At 41.4% G+C, this 15,122-nt stretch overlaps 1 protein-coding gene across 1 annotated transcript; it reads left to right on the forward strand.

The window, feature by feature from the left end:
* Window positions 1-2,867: 2,867 nt before the first annotated feature.
* LOC138971216 (uncharacterized) lies at window positions 2,868-14,176 on the forward strand. Its single transcript, XM_070343892.1, has 7 exons — window positions 2,868-3,036; window positions 3,800-3,916; window positions 5,375-5,448; window positions 6,193-6,333; window positions 8,211-8,325; window positions 9,083-9,155; window positions 9,575-14,176. The coding sequence occupies exons 2-7, from the start codon at window positions 3,821-3,823 to the stop codon at window positions 9,694-9,696; spliced, it is 621 nt and encodes a 206-aa protein (XP_070199993.1). The 5' UTR covers window positions 2,868-3,036; window positions 3,800-3,820; the 3' UTR covers window positions 9,697-14,176.
* Window positions 14,177-15,122: the final 946 nt, after the last annotated feature.

Here is a 15,122-nt window from a genome sequence, read left to right on the forward strand (position 1 = left end):
TCTTTCTCTCTCTCCCACTCACACACATACACACAAACATTCTGGCTTTCACTTCTTCTCACACACACACACACACACACACACACGCACATACATACATGTATGGGTATGTACAGGGGATGGCTGGGGCCTCATCAAGAGAGAGAGAGAGAGAGAGCGCACGTACGCGCGCACAAGAGAGAGAGAGAGAGATGGAAGATCTGGGATGTTAACCATTTCAGTGGACGGCTGTGTGTGTGGTTGTGTGTGTGCATGGGTGTGTGCATGTGTACACAGGATCACATTTCTACACTACACCTTATTTTCTCAATAGAAGAATTAGGCTGGCCAACAGCTGAGGAAATACAATCTCTGTAAACTGGAATTGTTTAAAAGGTACTTTTGTGTCGCCTCTGTGGGAAACACACACACACCCCCCCCCCCCCACCCCCCATCTCAGCCAGAAACAAAATTTAGCAGTTCTAAACATAGTTTGCTGGCCTGCCCTGACTGCTAGAACACACAGACAATGTGATTAGAACACAAAAGAAAGATTGGTCAAAAGAAAGACACTTTTTCCGATTCACCAAATATGTCTTTGTTGGTAAGACAGTTACTTTCCTGGGAAAGCCATGGATTCAAGGGGAGTTCTCCAGTATGAGTACTTCAATTTCCAGGTAAAATTCTGATTTCTTGCAAAGGGCAACCAATTAAGAATTGAGTAATCGCTGCTAAGTGCATACAAAGAGTCAGGAAGAAAACAGGGAAAACAAACAGTTAAAAAAAAAAAAGGAGAAATGTATTTTCCCAAAAGAGGGTCACAAACTGCACATATCAACCAAAAGCAAACCAACTGGTGCTCACGATCCATAAGCATTCAAAAAAATTATATTTTCTGAATCACTGACCCAACCTCTTCCCTGCTGGGACCTTAATTAACATGTGACTACCCAGATCCATCTACCAGACTTGGATCATGTCTAGAAGCAATATATAAATCCCTGAAAGTGTAAGATGTTTCAAAGCTCCAACTTAAAAACTGTTTGAGTAAAATGAGAAATGTTCCATTTGTTTGCTCAAACATTACCCCATTATAACCTTGAAATTTGATCAGGGTTAACCAAGCATGCATTATGCCATGAGACCATAGACATCTAGAAGAGTGAAGTTTCAAAGCTCTAGCTTCCAAAACAATTTAGAAATTGATTTTATTTTTTATTTGTTACCCCAACATGACCCCTTGCACACACACACATACTCCCTCCCCCCCCCCCAGCCTCTGCACTCTTCCTGAAATACAATTAAAAAACCTCTAACCCACAGAAACTTCTAAGAGTGTCAGTGCTGTGATTGCCATCTTTTGCATGTAAAATTACATGTGACAATTGCAGTCCATTATCATGCATAACATATAATAAAATAGTCTAATCTTTAGATAGTATATCGCAGGTGTGTTGTGGTTTTTGATAGATAAAACGTATTTATTTATACATACCAGTAAAGAATATACTACTACTACTACTTTTAATATATTTTTGTTGTTGTTGAAAATAATGATTAAAAAAAAAGTTGAGTGAACAGCAAATCACAGCATATAGTTGATACATGCAATCAAAAAAATAATAACAAAACCACCCTGGCAGCGCAGTTGCTTACCCATAATATTGAGAACCAAAAATGTAATGTTCGTTTTTAAGTGTACACGTCCGCACCGTCCGCACCTGTGACAGCCAACCATTGTTAGTCAAAGAGGTGAATGATTAGTATGCACCACTGTGACCATCCGCAAAAGCGTGGCAAATCTCCAGAAACCCAGGCAACAGTGTGTCTGCAAAGATTGTTGCGGATCTGAATCAGGGATGTTGCTACAAATTCATACCTATAGGACAAATGTCCTGAGTTCTTCAGCATCAATAGGACATTTGACCGCTTTCAGAAAGTGTAATAGGACATTATGAATTTGCGCCAAACAGCTGTATAACACATTCCATGGAATTGTTCCAAAGTCATGCGCCCACACACACACACACACACACACACACACACACACACACACACACACATAATATAGTAAATACATCAACACAGTGTGCGTATAATGTTGTATTTGTTTAGTTTCAAAGAAACCAAAAAAAAACCAAAAAAACATGAACAACTTCAGAGCTCTTACTTTGATTACAAACTGCATGATTTGGATAAAAGTTGGAAAACAAAATTATCGGTTTGATCTAATGCTGATCTTTTGCAGGCTTTAGTTTTTATCAGCGGCATAATTCAGTGCTTCGTCTCGTATCGAAAACAAAAGCAGACGACAAATTTAGTCAGTTGGAGTTGTCTCCCGTACTCTTGTAGCATGCACTGATCTAAAAATAATCCACTATTTTTAGATCAGTGCGCTGCACCGAGACGGTTATACCCAAACGGCGTATACCGCAAACGGTTCGGGAATTCCCGACAAAAGAAAAGATCCGCACGCGGCACTGGCAACTTCAGTGTCAGCTGAACACGAGAGCGTTCGGTCTTTTAGAAGATTTGTATCTTGAAATGAAAATTAACGAATATCGCGCTGTCCAAAGGAATGGAGTACATATCGGACAATGACCACGCTCAGGCTAAAACGATAGGACATCTGACCGACATGCGGCAATCGCCGCAATGTGAATCGTTATATGTCCGATGTCCGACACCTAATGCTGAATGTCAGAATGCTTACTTACAACACAATAACTGAGAAAAACGAGAGAAAACAAAACAACAACAACACCATCATCACCACCACAACAACACACACACATACACACAAAAACGTGTCGCCGAAAAATGTATTTGTCTTCATGTGCCTATGGTATCCCGTATCTCTTCTCGCCTCCTTTGTCCAAACACGGAAGAACTCCGCTGCCAAGCCCAGCTACGAATAATAATATTCTATACTTAGTAACGATGATGACCAATAAAACATTTTGCAGACCATGCACACTCAGACGGCAGAGCTAGAAGACTACTTCAGCAGTAACTGTTGTGCTACATATCATCAAATTTGACTTGCGGGAGTTCTGTGTAAGTATTTTGGAATGATTGGACTTGGAGAGAGAGAGAGAGACAGTAACACGAACTCCAATTTCCAGACTATTTTCGGTTTTAGTTTCACAGGCTGTATATATATATGTTAGTGAATAATTTGTATAATTGTATTCAAGTGCATTTCGTGTGTGATTCATGCCATAATCTTAATACCTACAACTACTGATATAGTGACATCTGTCAGTGAATGTTTTGCATTGCAATTTATAAATTGGGTTTTGTTTTTTTGTTTTAGATGATCCCAACACCTAACATCTGTTTCTGAATGTTGTGTCTTGTCTCTGTGTGTGTGTGTGTATGTGTGTGTGTGTGTGTGTGTGTGTGTGTGAAACTGATATATAGCTACCCAGCTAGGTTATCATAACACATGTTTGTGAATGTTTTATATTCGGTAGGCTCATTTATTAAATGTTCCAAACATTAACCCATCTTATGTTTTATACCTCACTTTTATGTCTGTACAGATGCTAAATGTAACATTGCCAGGTCATAACATTGTTCGCGCACACGTATTGTTGTTCTTTATCCTTCCATTCGATTCCAGTGGTATCTATAGCGATCTCCACAACAGTTGCCCATTAAATGAACACACAAACAAACACACAAACACACACACACACACACACACACACACACACACACACTCACTCACACACACACAAACCTACATACACAGTTTTAGTCAAGGCTGTGTTTCAAAACATTATGAATACCAGTTATTTGATTGTCATTGCTCCAGGAAAGATCGAAGCTGCGAAGAATGGCTACTCTGGAGATAGAGCGTGAAGATGTGAAGTTACCGCAAGATCAAGCCAAGCGTCTCGCATTTGTTCTCTACAACGTGCTGACACCAGAGGTAGGAATATCTTGTTTGTTTGTTTGTTTGTTTGCTTAACGCCAAGCCGACCACGAAGGGCCATATCAGGGCGGTGCTGCTTTGCCATATAACGTGCGCCACACACAAGACAGAAGTCGCAGCACAGGGTTCATGTCTCACCCAGTCACATTATTCTGACACCGGACCAACCAGTCCTAGCACTAACCCCATAATGCCAGACGCCAGGCGGAGCAGCCACTAGATTGCCAATTTTAAAGTCTTAGGTATGACCCGATCGGGGTTCGAACCCACGACCTCCCGATCACGGGGCGGACGCCTTACCACTAGGCCAACCGTGCCGGTATAGGAATATCTGGATACATCCCTTGTGTCTGGATACACAGTGGAACCCCCCTTTTAAGACCTCCGCAAATCTGAGATAATCAGGTTTTAAAAAGGAGGGAGTCTTAAAATGGGGGTCAATTTATAGAGGCTACGAACAGAAAGTCTAATAAAAGAGCTATAGAGTCTCAAAAAGGAGGGAGTCTTAAAATGGGGGTCAATTTATAAAGGCTACGAACAGAAAGTCTGATAAAAGAGCTATAGAGTCTCAAAAAGGAGGGAGTCTTAAAATGGGGGTCAATTTATAAAGGCTACGAACAGAAAGTCTAATAAAAGAGCTATAGAATCTCAAAAAGGAGGGAGTCTTAAATTGGGGGGTCTTAAAAGGGGGGGTTCCACTGCAGGTATTCCCCTTTCTGTCTGAATATACAATTTTCTTCAAGGATATATAATGTACCCCTTTTCTGTAATGATGCATCCTTTTCTGTCTGGATATATACATAATCATTTTCCATCTGAACATGCCCTTTTCCATATAATTATATATATGGATAGAATCTGTGGACGACCAACAACACGTATATTACAGGATATACCCCTTTCTTTCCAAAGAATATAGGCTTCGGGGCGGGGATATAGCTCAGTTGGTAGCGCGCTGGATTTGTATTCAGTTGGCCGCTGTCAGCGTGAGTTCGATCCCAGGTTCGGCGGAAATTTATTTCAGAGTCAACTTTGTGTGCAGACTCTCTTCGGTGTCCGAACCCTCCCCCCGTGTACACTACATTGGGTGTGCACGTTAAAGATCCCACGATTGACAAAAGGGTCTTTCCTGGCAAAATTGCTTATGCACAGTTAATAATTGTCTACCTATACCCGTGTGACTTGGAATAATAGGCCGCGAAAGGTAAATATGCGCCGAAATGGCTGCAATCTACTGGCCGTATAAAATTTCATCTCACACGGCATCACTGCAGAGCGCCTAGAACTGTACCCACGGAATATGCGCGATATAAGCCTCATTGATTGATTGATTGATGATGGCATTATTCTATTTTACTGCGGAATAACAAAAATGCCACGGAAAAACAGGGGATACAAGTTTCTGAAGGGTAGGGCCTCATTTTGCTCATGTTATTTATTTTGTCCTTGTTTCAGGAATGTCAGAAGTATATCAAAGACACGGAAAAGAAGGGGTATGAAAAAGCCCTAGTTAACACAGGTTTTGGGAGGTGAGTATATTGCCCTTCATTTGTTGTCTTCCTGTGTGTCGTTTCTGTATGTACTTGTCTAAGTCAGGATCAAGTTTTTACTTTCTTATTATGACTCAGCTTTTATTAAAGCTGTTTTTAAATCGGCGCAGCACAGAGGTTGTGGCATCGTGTGTAGCAGACGATTGCTTTCGTCAGCCTGGCTCGCTCCACCGGATGTTGCGTCAGATGTGGTCGCGCGTGCACCCACACCGACTCTCACAACATCCGACAGACGCTATCTGTCAGCTCCCTGTGTTGTGTTGGATTTAATTAGCTGAGATGACACCATTCTGATGTCATACTTTGGCCTACTCTACTCGCTCTCTGTCTCTTTCTGCTTGTCTCTCTCTCTTTGTCACTCTCTGTCTTTTTCTCTGTCTGTCTGACTCTGTGTCTGTCCGTCTCTGTCTGTCTCTCTCTATCTCTCTCTGTCTGTCTCTCTGTCTCTGTCAGTTGCTCTCTCTCTGTGTCTCTCTCTCTGTCTCTCCCTGTTTGTCTCTTTCTGTCTCTCTATCACTCTTTCTGTCTCTCTTTGTCTGTCTCTCTCTGTCTCTCTGTCTCTCTCTTGTTCTGTATGTGGTCGATCAAAATTTGGAATATATATGTCAGTGTGGTGCCAACGTGAATTAATAAAAGAACTTTTAAATAAACTGCTTACATACTGGTTAAAATATTTACGTACAATATTCACATGATGGTGTACATAATTTCATGTGGTTGCAGGCAACAGCTGATGACGGATGTGCGGAACAGCGATCGCTGCATCATTGACAGCATAGAGGAGGCAGACAAACTGTGGCAGCGAGTTAAACCATTCGTCCCCGCTGAGTGGAATGGGCACCAAGTTGTGGGACTGAACGAAAGGTACATTTGCTAGAAATTTGGAAGAGAGTTTCCTCCTTGGTTCTATATGCCATGTTAAGATAAGATAAAATAAGAATACTTTAATGTCCATTTTCATTGTACACAAACATGGACATTTATCTTTTGGCACCATATCACATTACTCATAACACTTATTTTCTTCTTCTTCTGCATTCGTGGGCTGAAACTCCCACGTACACTCATGTTTTTGCACGAGTGGATTTTTATGTGTATGATCGTTTCTACCCCGCCATTTAGGCAGCCATATGCCGCTTTTGGAGGAAGCATGCTGGGTATTTTCGTGTTTCTATAAACAACCGAACTCTGACATGGATTACAGGATCATTTCTGTGCGCACTTAGTCTTGTGCTTGTACACACGAAGGGGGATAAGGCACTAGCAGGTCTGCACATACAAGTTGACCCAGGAGATTGGAAAAATCACCATCCTAAACTCACCAGGCGTGGCTGGGATTCGAACCCACGACCTTCCGCTTTGGAGGCCGGCGTATAATTACCACTAAGCCATTGGGCCCGTCACTCTTAACACAAAGACAACAAACAAAAGCATAATCGTACATAAGTACACTTCGATGTTTTCATTTCCCCTCTGACCTTTGGAGAGCCACCTTCGTTCATGGGCTTAGACTCCCACGTTCACTCATGTTTTCAGCACGAGTGGATTTTTACGTGTATGACCGTTTTTACCCCGCCATTCAGGCAGCCATACGCCGATTTCGGGGGAGGCATGCTGGGTATTTTCGTGTTTCTATAACCCACCGAACTCTGACATGGATTACAGGATCTTTTCCGTGCGCACTTGGTCTTGTGCTTGCGTGTACACACGAAGGGGGTTAAGTCACAAGCAGGTCTGCACATAAGTTGACCTGGGAGATCGGAAAAATCTCCACTCTTAACCCACCAGGCGGTAGCGTCCAGGATTCGAACCCACGACCTTCCGCTTTGGAGGCCGGCGTATAATTACCACTAAGCCATTGGGCCCGTCACTCTTAACACAAAGACAACAAACAAAAGCATAATCGTACATAAGTACACTTCGATGTTTTCATTTCCCCTCTGACCTTTGGAGAGCCACCTTCCAACAGAGGACATGTTCTGTAGCTCCTGTGTCTATTAACTTCACCCCAACATACCTGTCATGAAAGGCCACCTGCAAGGTAGGAACACTTTTGGCTGGTCCCAAAGGTGACCTTTCATCGAAGGTACCAATGTACAACAAAAATAGGTGAAGAAAATAGTCGTCAGCAAACAAAATACCTGAACCTTTAAGGAACAGATGGTGAAGCCAGAAACTTCAGGGTTCAGAGAAAAGCACTAAAGGTCACTTGACCCCCTCAAACAAATATATTCTGATGGGACACAGTTCAAAGCACCAAGCAGGCAAGGGTGTTGTGGGCAGCATAACTAATGTGAAGGATGGCACAGTGGTTAGTAATTTCAATGCGCCCTTTGGCTCGCTGAAGGGAATCCTTACAGGTCATTTTCAGATTGTATGTGCTAACAACTCAATGATTCGTTAGTAAACCAAATCTGAAACTTTACTTCTCTTGCCTTCACTTTTTTTCTTCTTGTTTATTACTTATTCTCTTTTTGGCTTTCTGGCATCTTTGCAGATGCAAATCCACTAACCAAAACCTATAAATATAGGTCCCTGCCAAAACTAAGTGTTCATTTTTTCAGCATTACTACTTGCCAACTCTATTCTGTTCATCCATTTCAAAGATTGATCAAAGATTTAGGTCCAATGAACATTTCATTTTGTCAGTGATCAAATGTTTTTAAAAAAAAAAACCACCCAGTATTGGCTTTTGATTTGTGATTATTGATTTATGTGTTTATTCTGTTGTTATTGCCAAGGCTGAGATTTTTGCGCTACGACTCTGGCCAGTACTTCAAACCTCACTATGATGGAGAGTACAGACGTGAAAACGGAGAGAGAAGTTACATCACTCTTCAGCTGTATCTTAATGAGGTGAGTTAATTTGGCTGTGTATGTTATGTGTCATTCCATAACCACTTTCTTTGTTTTTGGAACAAAACACATAAAATTAACTATGGTCTATTCCTTATCATTTGTATGTTGTAGTTGGATGGTGTTGGACATTGAAAATATGCTCGCAATAAAGAAATTTGGTTGAATGAAACTTATGCTTCAAACCTTGACTTTCAACTCTATTCAGCAAACTATTAGATAAAATAACGTCATATTGAGTCTGCAACATGCAAATGGTGTCATATTGAAATGGGAGAGATTATAGCGTCACCTTGCAATTTTTGTTGCAAGCATGGTAAAAATTATCTTCTGGTCTCTGTCAGTCTATTTGTTTCTCTGTCTGTCTGTCTGTCTGTCTGTCTCTCTCTCTCTCTCTCAGTGTGTGTGTCTCTCTCCTTCTCTCGCTTTGTCTGCCTGCCTCTCTCTTTCAGTGCATTCGGTTGAGTGAATGGTTAATTACGCCTCAGCGTTCTTGTTTATGTTTTTTTAATTTGTATTTACTTTTTGTATGTGTTCAAAGTCTGTCAATCAAGTATGCTTTTTTTGGAAAGTGTTTTTTCAAGCAGGAATAATAAACAAGTGAGACGTTGAAAACTAAATTAAATTACATATTATTACCCAACTCACATATAGCAATTAACTCTAGTTCAGTGCTGGTAACGCTGTACGCGTTCCCCTTGGTAACAAGGGAGACCACCCTAAAAAAGAGTGATCCATCCCATAATGTGTGTTGCAGGGTTTCAAAGGAGGAAGCACAACATTTTTGTCACGGTGTCAAACAGAGAGGGTTGAAGTCGTTCCCAGAATAGGTAAGAAAAGAGTACACTATGAGTGCCTGTTGCAGAATGGGAGTTTCACATGTGTGTTTATGTGAATATGTATTTATGGTGAAGATTAGAATGCGTGTATTTATGCGTGTAAACTAGTCACATATTGTGCATCTGTTGTAGTGATAAAACGATCATATCTTGTTTCTAAGCACACTCTTTGTGTGTGTTTGTGTATATATTTACAGCAGTAGACACGCACTGATATATATGTGCATGGGTGCACACATACATACACACACACACACACACACACACATATATGCACATGGGTGCATGTGTACACACAGACACACAAACACACACACAATGTACATCTATGTGCATTGAATGTCATTCAATTCCTGCCGTGCTTTGAGAAATAAAGAGCAATTAATTGATCAGCGTGACTATTCTGTCAGGTTCTGTGTTGATCTTTCAACATGACATCTACCACGAAGGATCGGAACTGAAAAAGGGACGCAAATATGCCATGCGCACGGACGTCATGTACCAGCGAAAGCAGCCGTTAGGCATTAAGTAATGACATGCTCGAAGTGCTAACAAATGACAGGCATGAACATTTACACTGTGCTTTGAAAGGACGCTTTCAGGGATTGATGCTGCTTATTACAACGGCAGATTACGAGACACAAAAGAAGCAGCATTCAGGGAACAACTACCGTACTTTCCGGGTGACAAGGCGCTTCGTTATACAAGACGCACCCCCTTCTTTTTAAAAAAAATTGTAATCCAGTCACCCATTGGACGCAGGGGGCCGATAGGGCGCACCAAAATGACCCAGTTTTTACCATGAGAGGTGGTTCCCCTGTCATATCTGAGAGAGGAAACACTTCCTACCGGGGTCAGTGACCAGTCAGTGACCGACTTTAACTGAGTGAAAATATGTGTGCTCTGTGTGTGCGGCCAGATCAAAGGCATTGTGATAGCTGGGTGGCCTTGTTTATAGACACGACCTTCTTCCCAGGGGTCAATGACCCAGTTTTTGCCATGAGAGGTGCTTCCCCTATCATATCTGAGAGAGGAAACACTTCCTGCACCGGGGTCAGTGACCGGTCAGTGACCGAGTTTAACAGAGTGGAAATCTGTGTGTGCGGCCAGATCAAAGGCAGGGCAGTACCTAGTAGCTGAAACATGCATTATCACAAGTTGTTTGACTGGTACTCAAGCGGTCTCTTTGATTTTTTTCGTATTTCATACACGGATTAGGCGCTTCGTTATACAAGACGCAGGGGTCGAACTCGAGGAAAAAAGTCGCGCCTTATGACCTGGAAAGTACGGTATATATGTTTGGTAAATGAACATTATATTAGAGAGAGAAAGTAAGACAGAGAGCTGATTTATTCCACTGCACTAGATGCACAATGCATGCTGTGTATGTGTGAGGGAGAGAGAGAGTTTTATGGCTAACCTGTTCTTTTACGTTCAAGACTTATCTTAATGATAATAATAATTTGGGAGATTTATAGAGCGCTTGATGTTCTCTAAGTGCTTTACAATGAATTGGTGAGAGGTCAAGGCAGGTGACGTAGCCAGCACGTTGAACATCTCTCATGCTGGGTATTTTCGTGTTTCTATAACCCACCGAACTCTGACATGGATTACAGGATCTTTTCCGTGCGCACGAAGGGGGTTAAGTCACTAGCAGGTCTGCACATAAGTTGACCTGGGAGATCGGAAAAATCTCCACTTTTAACCCACCAGGCTGCAGCGACCGGGATTCGAACACACGACCTTCCGATTAGGAGGCCGACATCTTACCACCATGCCACTGCGCCCATCTTCAACACAACCATCTGATGAGAGGATATCATCATGGAAGAACCTATTCTGTTCTCCCTTAATTTGTCTATAATATCTTGACTAAATTATACCTTTTGTGAAAGGCCACCTATCTTCTTCTTCTTCGTTCATGGGCTTAGACTCCCACGTTCACTCATGTTTTCAGCACGAGTGGATTTTTACGTGTATGACCGTTTTTACCCCGCCATTCAGGCAGCCATACGCCGATTTTGGGGGAGGCATGCTGGGTATTTTCGTGTTTCTATAACCCACCGAACTCTGACATGGATTACAGGATCTTTTCCGTGCGCACTTGGTCTTGTGCTTGCGTGTACACACGAAGGGGGTTAAGACACTAGCAGGTCTGTACATAAGTTGACCTGGGAGATCGGAAAAATCTCCACTCTTAACCCACCAGGCGGCAGCGACCGGGATTCGAACTCACAACCTCCCGATTAGGAGGCCGACATCTTACCGCCACGCCACTGCGCCCGTCGCAAAGGCCACCTATAATGTAGGGACACTTGGCTGGTCCCATGGGTGTCCTTTCATTGTAGGTACCACTGTATCTGCATTTCTATGATGACCTTCTTGGTTTTAACCTCACTTGCTTTTCTTTCGCCGTGTCAATGTGTTGTATTTGTAAGTGTCGGCGTGTACGATTGCTTGCCCTCAACAGGTCAATTTACCACCAGCTTTTTGTGCTCAAATTCATTATTTTCTTCTTTGTCATTCGACAACAAATCTTCTTGTGATTGAACCTTTTCTTAGGGCCAGTGTACTTTAAGTATTCAAGACCAGAACTGGTGTAGATTTGTGGTACATAACCACAGTTGTGTTATAGCTTGTTGTTTATTTTGTATCCTTGGGTCCCCCCCAAAAATGACCGATTGCTTCAAAATGCATAATTAAAGAAACTGAGGGTGCAAGGCTGTGAAACTAAAAGGCAAGGATTATGAGCAAGGTCTGTAAAGTTCAGTTTGTAAGCGCAAGTATAAGATAAATATGATAGATCGAGAGAGAGAGAGAGAGAGAAAAAGAGAGACAGAGATAGAAACAGAGAGATAGGCAGGCAGAGAGAGAGACAGATCGAGAGAGAGAGAGAGAGAGAGAGAGAGAGAGAGAGAGAGAGAGAGAGAGAGAGAGAGAGAGAGAACTGTCACGCTCTGGTACTTGCTACCCAGTTGTTTCCACTGTACAGGTCTGTATTTTGCTACCGGCACGGTGGCCTAGTGGTAAGGCGTCCGCCCTGTGATCGGGAGGTCGTGGGTTCGAACCCCGGCCGGGTCATACCTAAGACTTTAACATTGGCAATCTAGTGGCTGCTCCGCCTGGCGTCTGGCATTATGGGGTTAGTGCAAGGACTGGTTGGTCCGGTGTCAGAATAATGTGACTGGGTGAGACATGAAGCTTGTGCTGTGACTTCTGTCTCGTGTGTGGCGCACGTTATATGTCAAAGTAGCACCGCCCTGATATGGCCCTTCGTGGTCGGCTGGGCGTTAAGCAAACAAACAAACAAACTACATGTACTTATCTCTACCTCCTCCTATGGAGCTCACGCACCCTTTTCCATTTCTTTTATATCTTTAGCTGTCTGTTATAACAACAGAAATGTATAGATTTTTTCTAGTATTTGTGATAACAGTGTGCTGTAATTATAATAATGTTTTTGTTGCAAAATGTGATAAAAATGTGCCATCCCATTCCTTTAGGACTTTTAAATGTTAATTTCGGATAGCCATAGAAGTTGAAATATTCTTCATGATGAGTTAAGTGTTTATACGTAAAGATTTTCATCATGAACTTGGTATGCTTCATAGTCGTGAAGGGCTAGTGAAGGAAATGTTCATTAGACATCATCCTAATTGGGAATCCTGAAGGGGAATTGTTTCAACTATCTTGAATTCAAAGCATTGAATGTTGCTCAAAAGTTGTATACAAATATGTTTTGGTCTTTTTACCATGAAAACGTGTTGCACTTGTACATGTATATCATGATCTGTGATAATGTCAAGGTTTTATTTTGATTGTATCGTCTTCAACTTCTGGATCATATTTTAATCAATCCATTATTTTATCTACTACTCAATATATTTTGATAGTGGCTTTTAACTTTTAACTGTTCGTATTTTGTATGAGAAAATTTCTCTTTAATCGCATATTGTAAAAGTTTGTTGTAGTTTGAGTGTTCCTGTTTATTGCAGAGCTGTAGTTTTCCAAAGTATATTTGGAAAGTGTCTCTGTTCTGTGTTCTGTTCATTATACTGCTTCATCTGTGATTCAAAGTCGCTGCATTTCTCTTCTTGAAATGAATTTTGCACTATCAAAACCAATGTGCATGCATCTCTTTTTTTACAGTTAGTCAAGTTTTGACTAAATGTTTTAACATAGAGGGGGAATCGAGATGAGGGTCGTGGTGTGTGTGTGTGTGTGTGTGTGTGTGTAGAGCGACTCAGACTAAACTACTGGACCGATCTTTATGAAATTTGAAATGAGAGTTCCTGGGAATGATATTTCCGGATGTTTTTTTCATTTTTTCGATAAATACCTTTGATGACGTCATATCCGGCTTTTTGTAAAAGTTGAGGCGGCACTGTCACACCCTCATTTTTCTATCAAATTGATTGAAAATTTGGCAAAGCAATCTTCAACGAAGGCTGGACTTTGGTATTACATTTCAGCTTGGTGGCTTAAAACCTAATGAATGAGTTTGGTCATTAAAAATTGAAAACTTGTAAATAAAATTATTTTTTTATTAAACGATCCTTGAATAATGTCATCTTATTCTTCGTCATTTTCTGAGTCCAAAATCATATACATATGTTATATTTGGATTACAAACAAGCTCTGAAAATTAAAAATATGAAAATTATGATTAAAATTAATTTTCCGAATTCGATTTAAAAACAATTTCATCTTATTCCTTGTCGGTCCCTGATTCCAAAAACATATAGATATATGTTTGGATTAAAATCAAACTCAGTAAGCTAAATAGAATAGAGATACAGAAAAGCATGTTATCCTGCTCAGCGCGCCCACTACCGCACTATTCTGGATGGTCGATTTCACTGCCTTTGCCACGAGCGGTCTTGGTGAAAAAAGCAGTGCGTTCAGTTTCATTCTGTGAGTTCGACAGCTTGACTAAATGTTGTTATTTCGCCTTACGGGACTTGTTATAACTTGTTCTTGCTGTTCTGAAATAAATGTAGAAAGCATCCTTCCATCCAGTCTTGCTTACTGCATGAACAAAGTCCTGGGTGTAAAATACAACAGAGTGAACGGGTGTGTCAATGTGTGAGAGTGAACGGGTGTGTCAATGTGTGTATACATATATAGACAGTTACATCTTTCCAGAATGCAAAACAGTCAAACCTGCCTCTCAACAACGCCCACAGGCCCGGCGGATCACATCATTTTTAGGGGGGGTTTCCAACAATTTGTTCAGTTAAGGGCGCGAAGCGTGCGAACCTCCTGGGGGGGGGGGGGGGGGGGGGGGTCGGGGGCATGCTCCCCTAGAAAATGTTGATAAAAGCAAGAAACATGGAGCAATCTGAGCCAAAAAACTTCCCCTTATACACCTTCCAAAAAGTAAATTTAGAAAGACAAATGTGGATCAAAACAAGGACAATTTATCGATCTGGTGCAACCTGAGCCAACAAATTACCCAGCTACCTTCCAAAACCGTCACTTTGAAGACAAAGGCTGGCTTCAAGGGGGGTCCCGGGGCATGCCCTCCTGGAAAATGTTGATAAAAATCAAAGAAAATGGAGCAATCTGAGCCATCAGTTTTTCTTAATTCTCAATTTTATTCTTTTATTTTTATTTTTTCATTTTTTTAAAACTTTTGTTTAGGCTAGGTTTTTTTTCTCCGGAAACCCCCCCTGGATCTGCCCCTGGACCACCTACTCACAATAATCACTCCAAAGGATTGCCGATGAGTTTTCTTCCTAAATAATTCACCTTGGTCGACAGGTTTGACTGTACAATTATCACTTTATTATCTGAATTGAGAAATTTCATCTAAATTAAAGCCCGACTTTTTGAAAAGATCGAGCTACCAACCCCAGAATTGGGCAAATGACAAGAAGCGCGGGCAAAAAGAAAGGCATAAGAAAAATCAATCATGCTATGTATCATCGCAAGGAAGAAATATAGGAAGGAAAAGGA

Source organism: Littorina saxatilis, linkage group LG7 (assembly GCF_037325665.1).
Source record: "Littorina saxatilis isolate snail1 linkage group LG7, US_GU_Lsax_2.0, whole genome shotgun sequence".
Classification (NCBI taxonomy): Eukaryota; Metazoa; Mollusca; class Gastropoda; order Littorinimorpha; family Littorinidae; genus Littorina; species Littorina saxatilis.

Bases quoted from the DNA above. Each gene is read 5' to 3' on its own strand.
- LOC138971216 (XM_070343892.1), top strand. From the start codon at position 3,821: ATGGCTACTCTGGAGATAGAGCGTGAAGATGTGAAGTTACCGCAAGAT. The intron at 6,334-8,210 runs GTACATTTGCTA...GTTATTGCCAAG, and splicing joins GTTGTGGGACTGAACGAAAG to GCTGAGATTTTTGCGCTACG. The intron at 8,326-9,082 runs GTGAGTTAATTT...TGTGTGTTGCAG, and splicing joins TTCAGCTGTATCTTAATGAG to GGTTTCAAAGGAGGAAGCAC.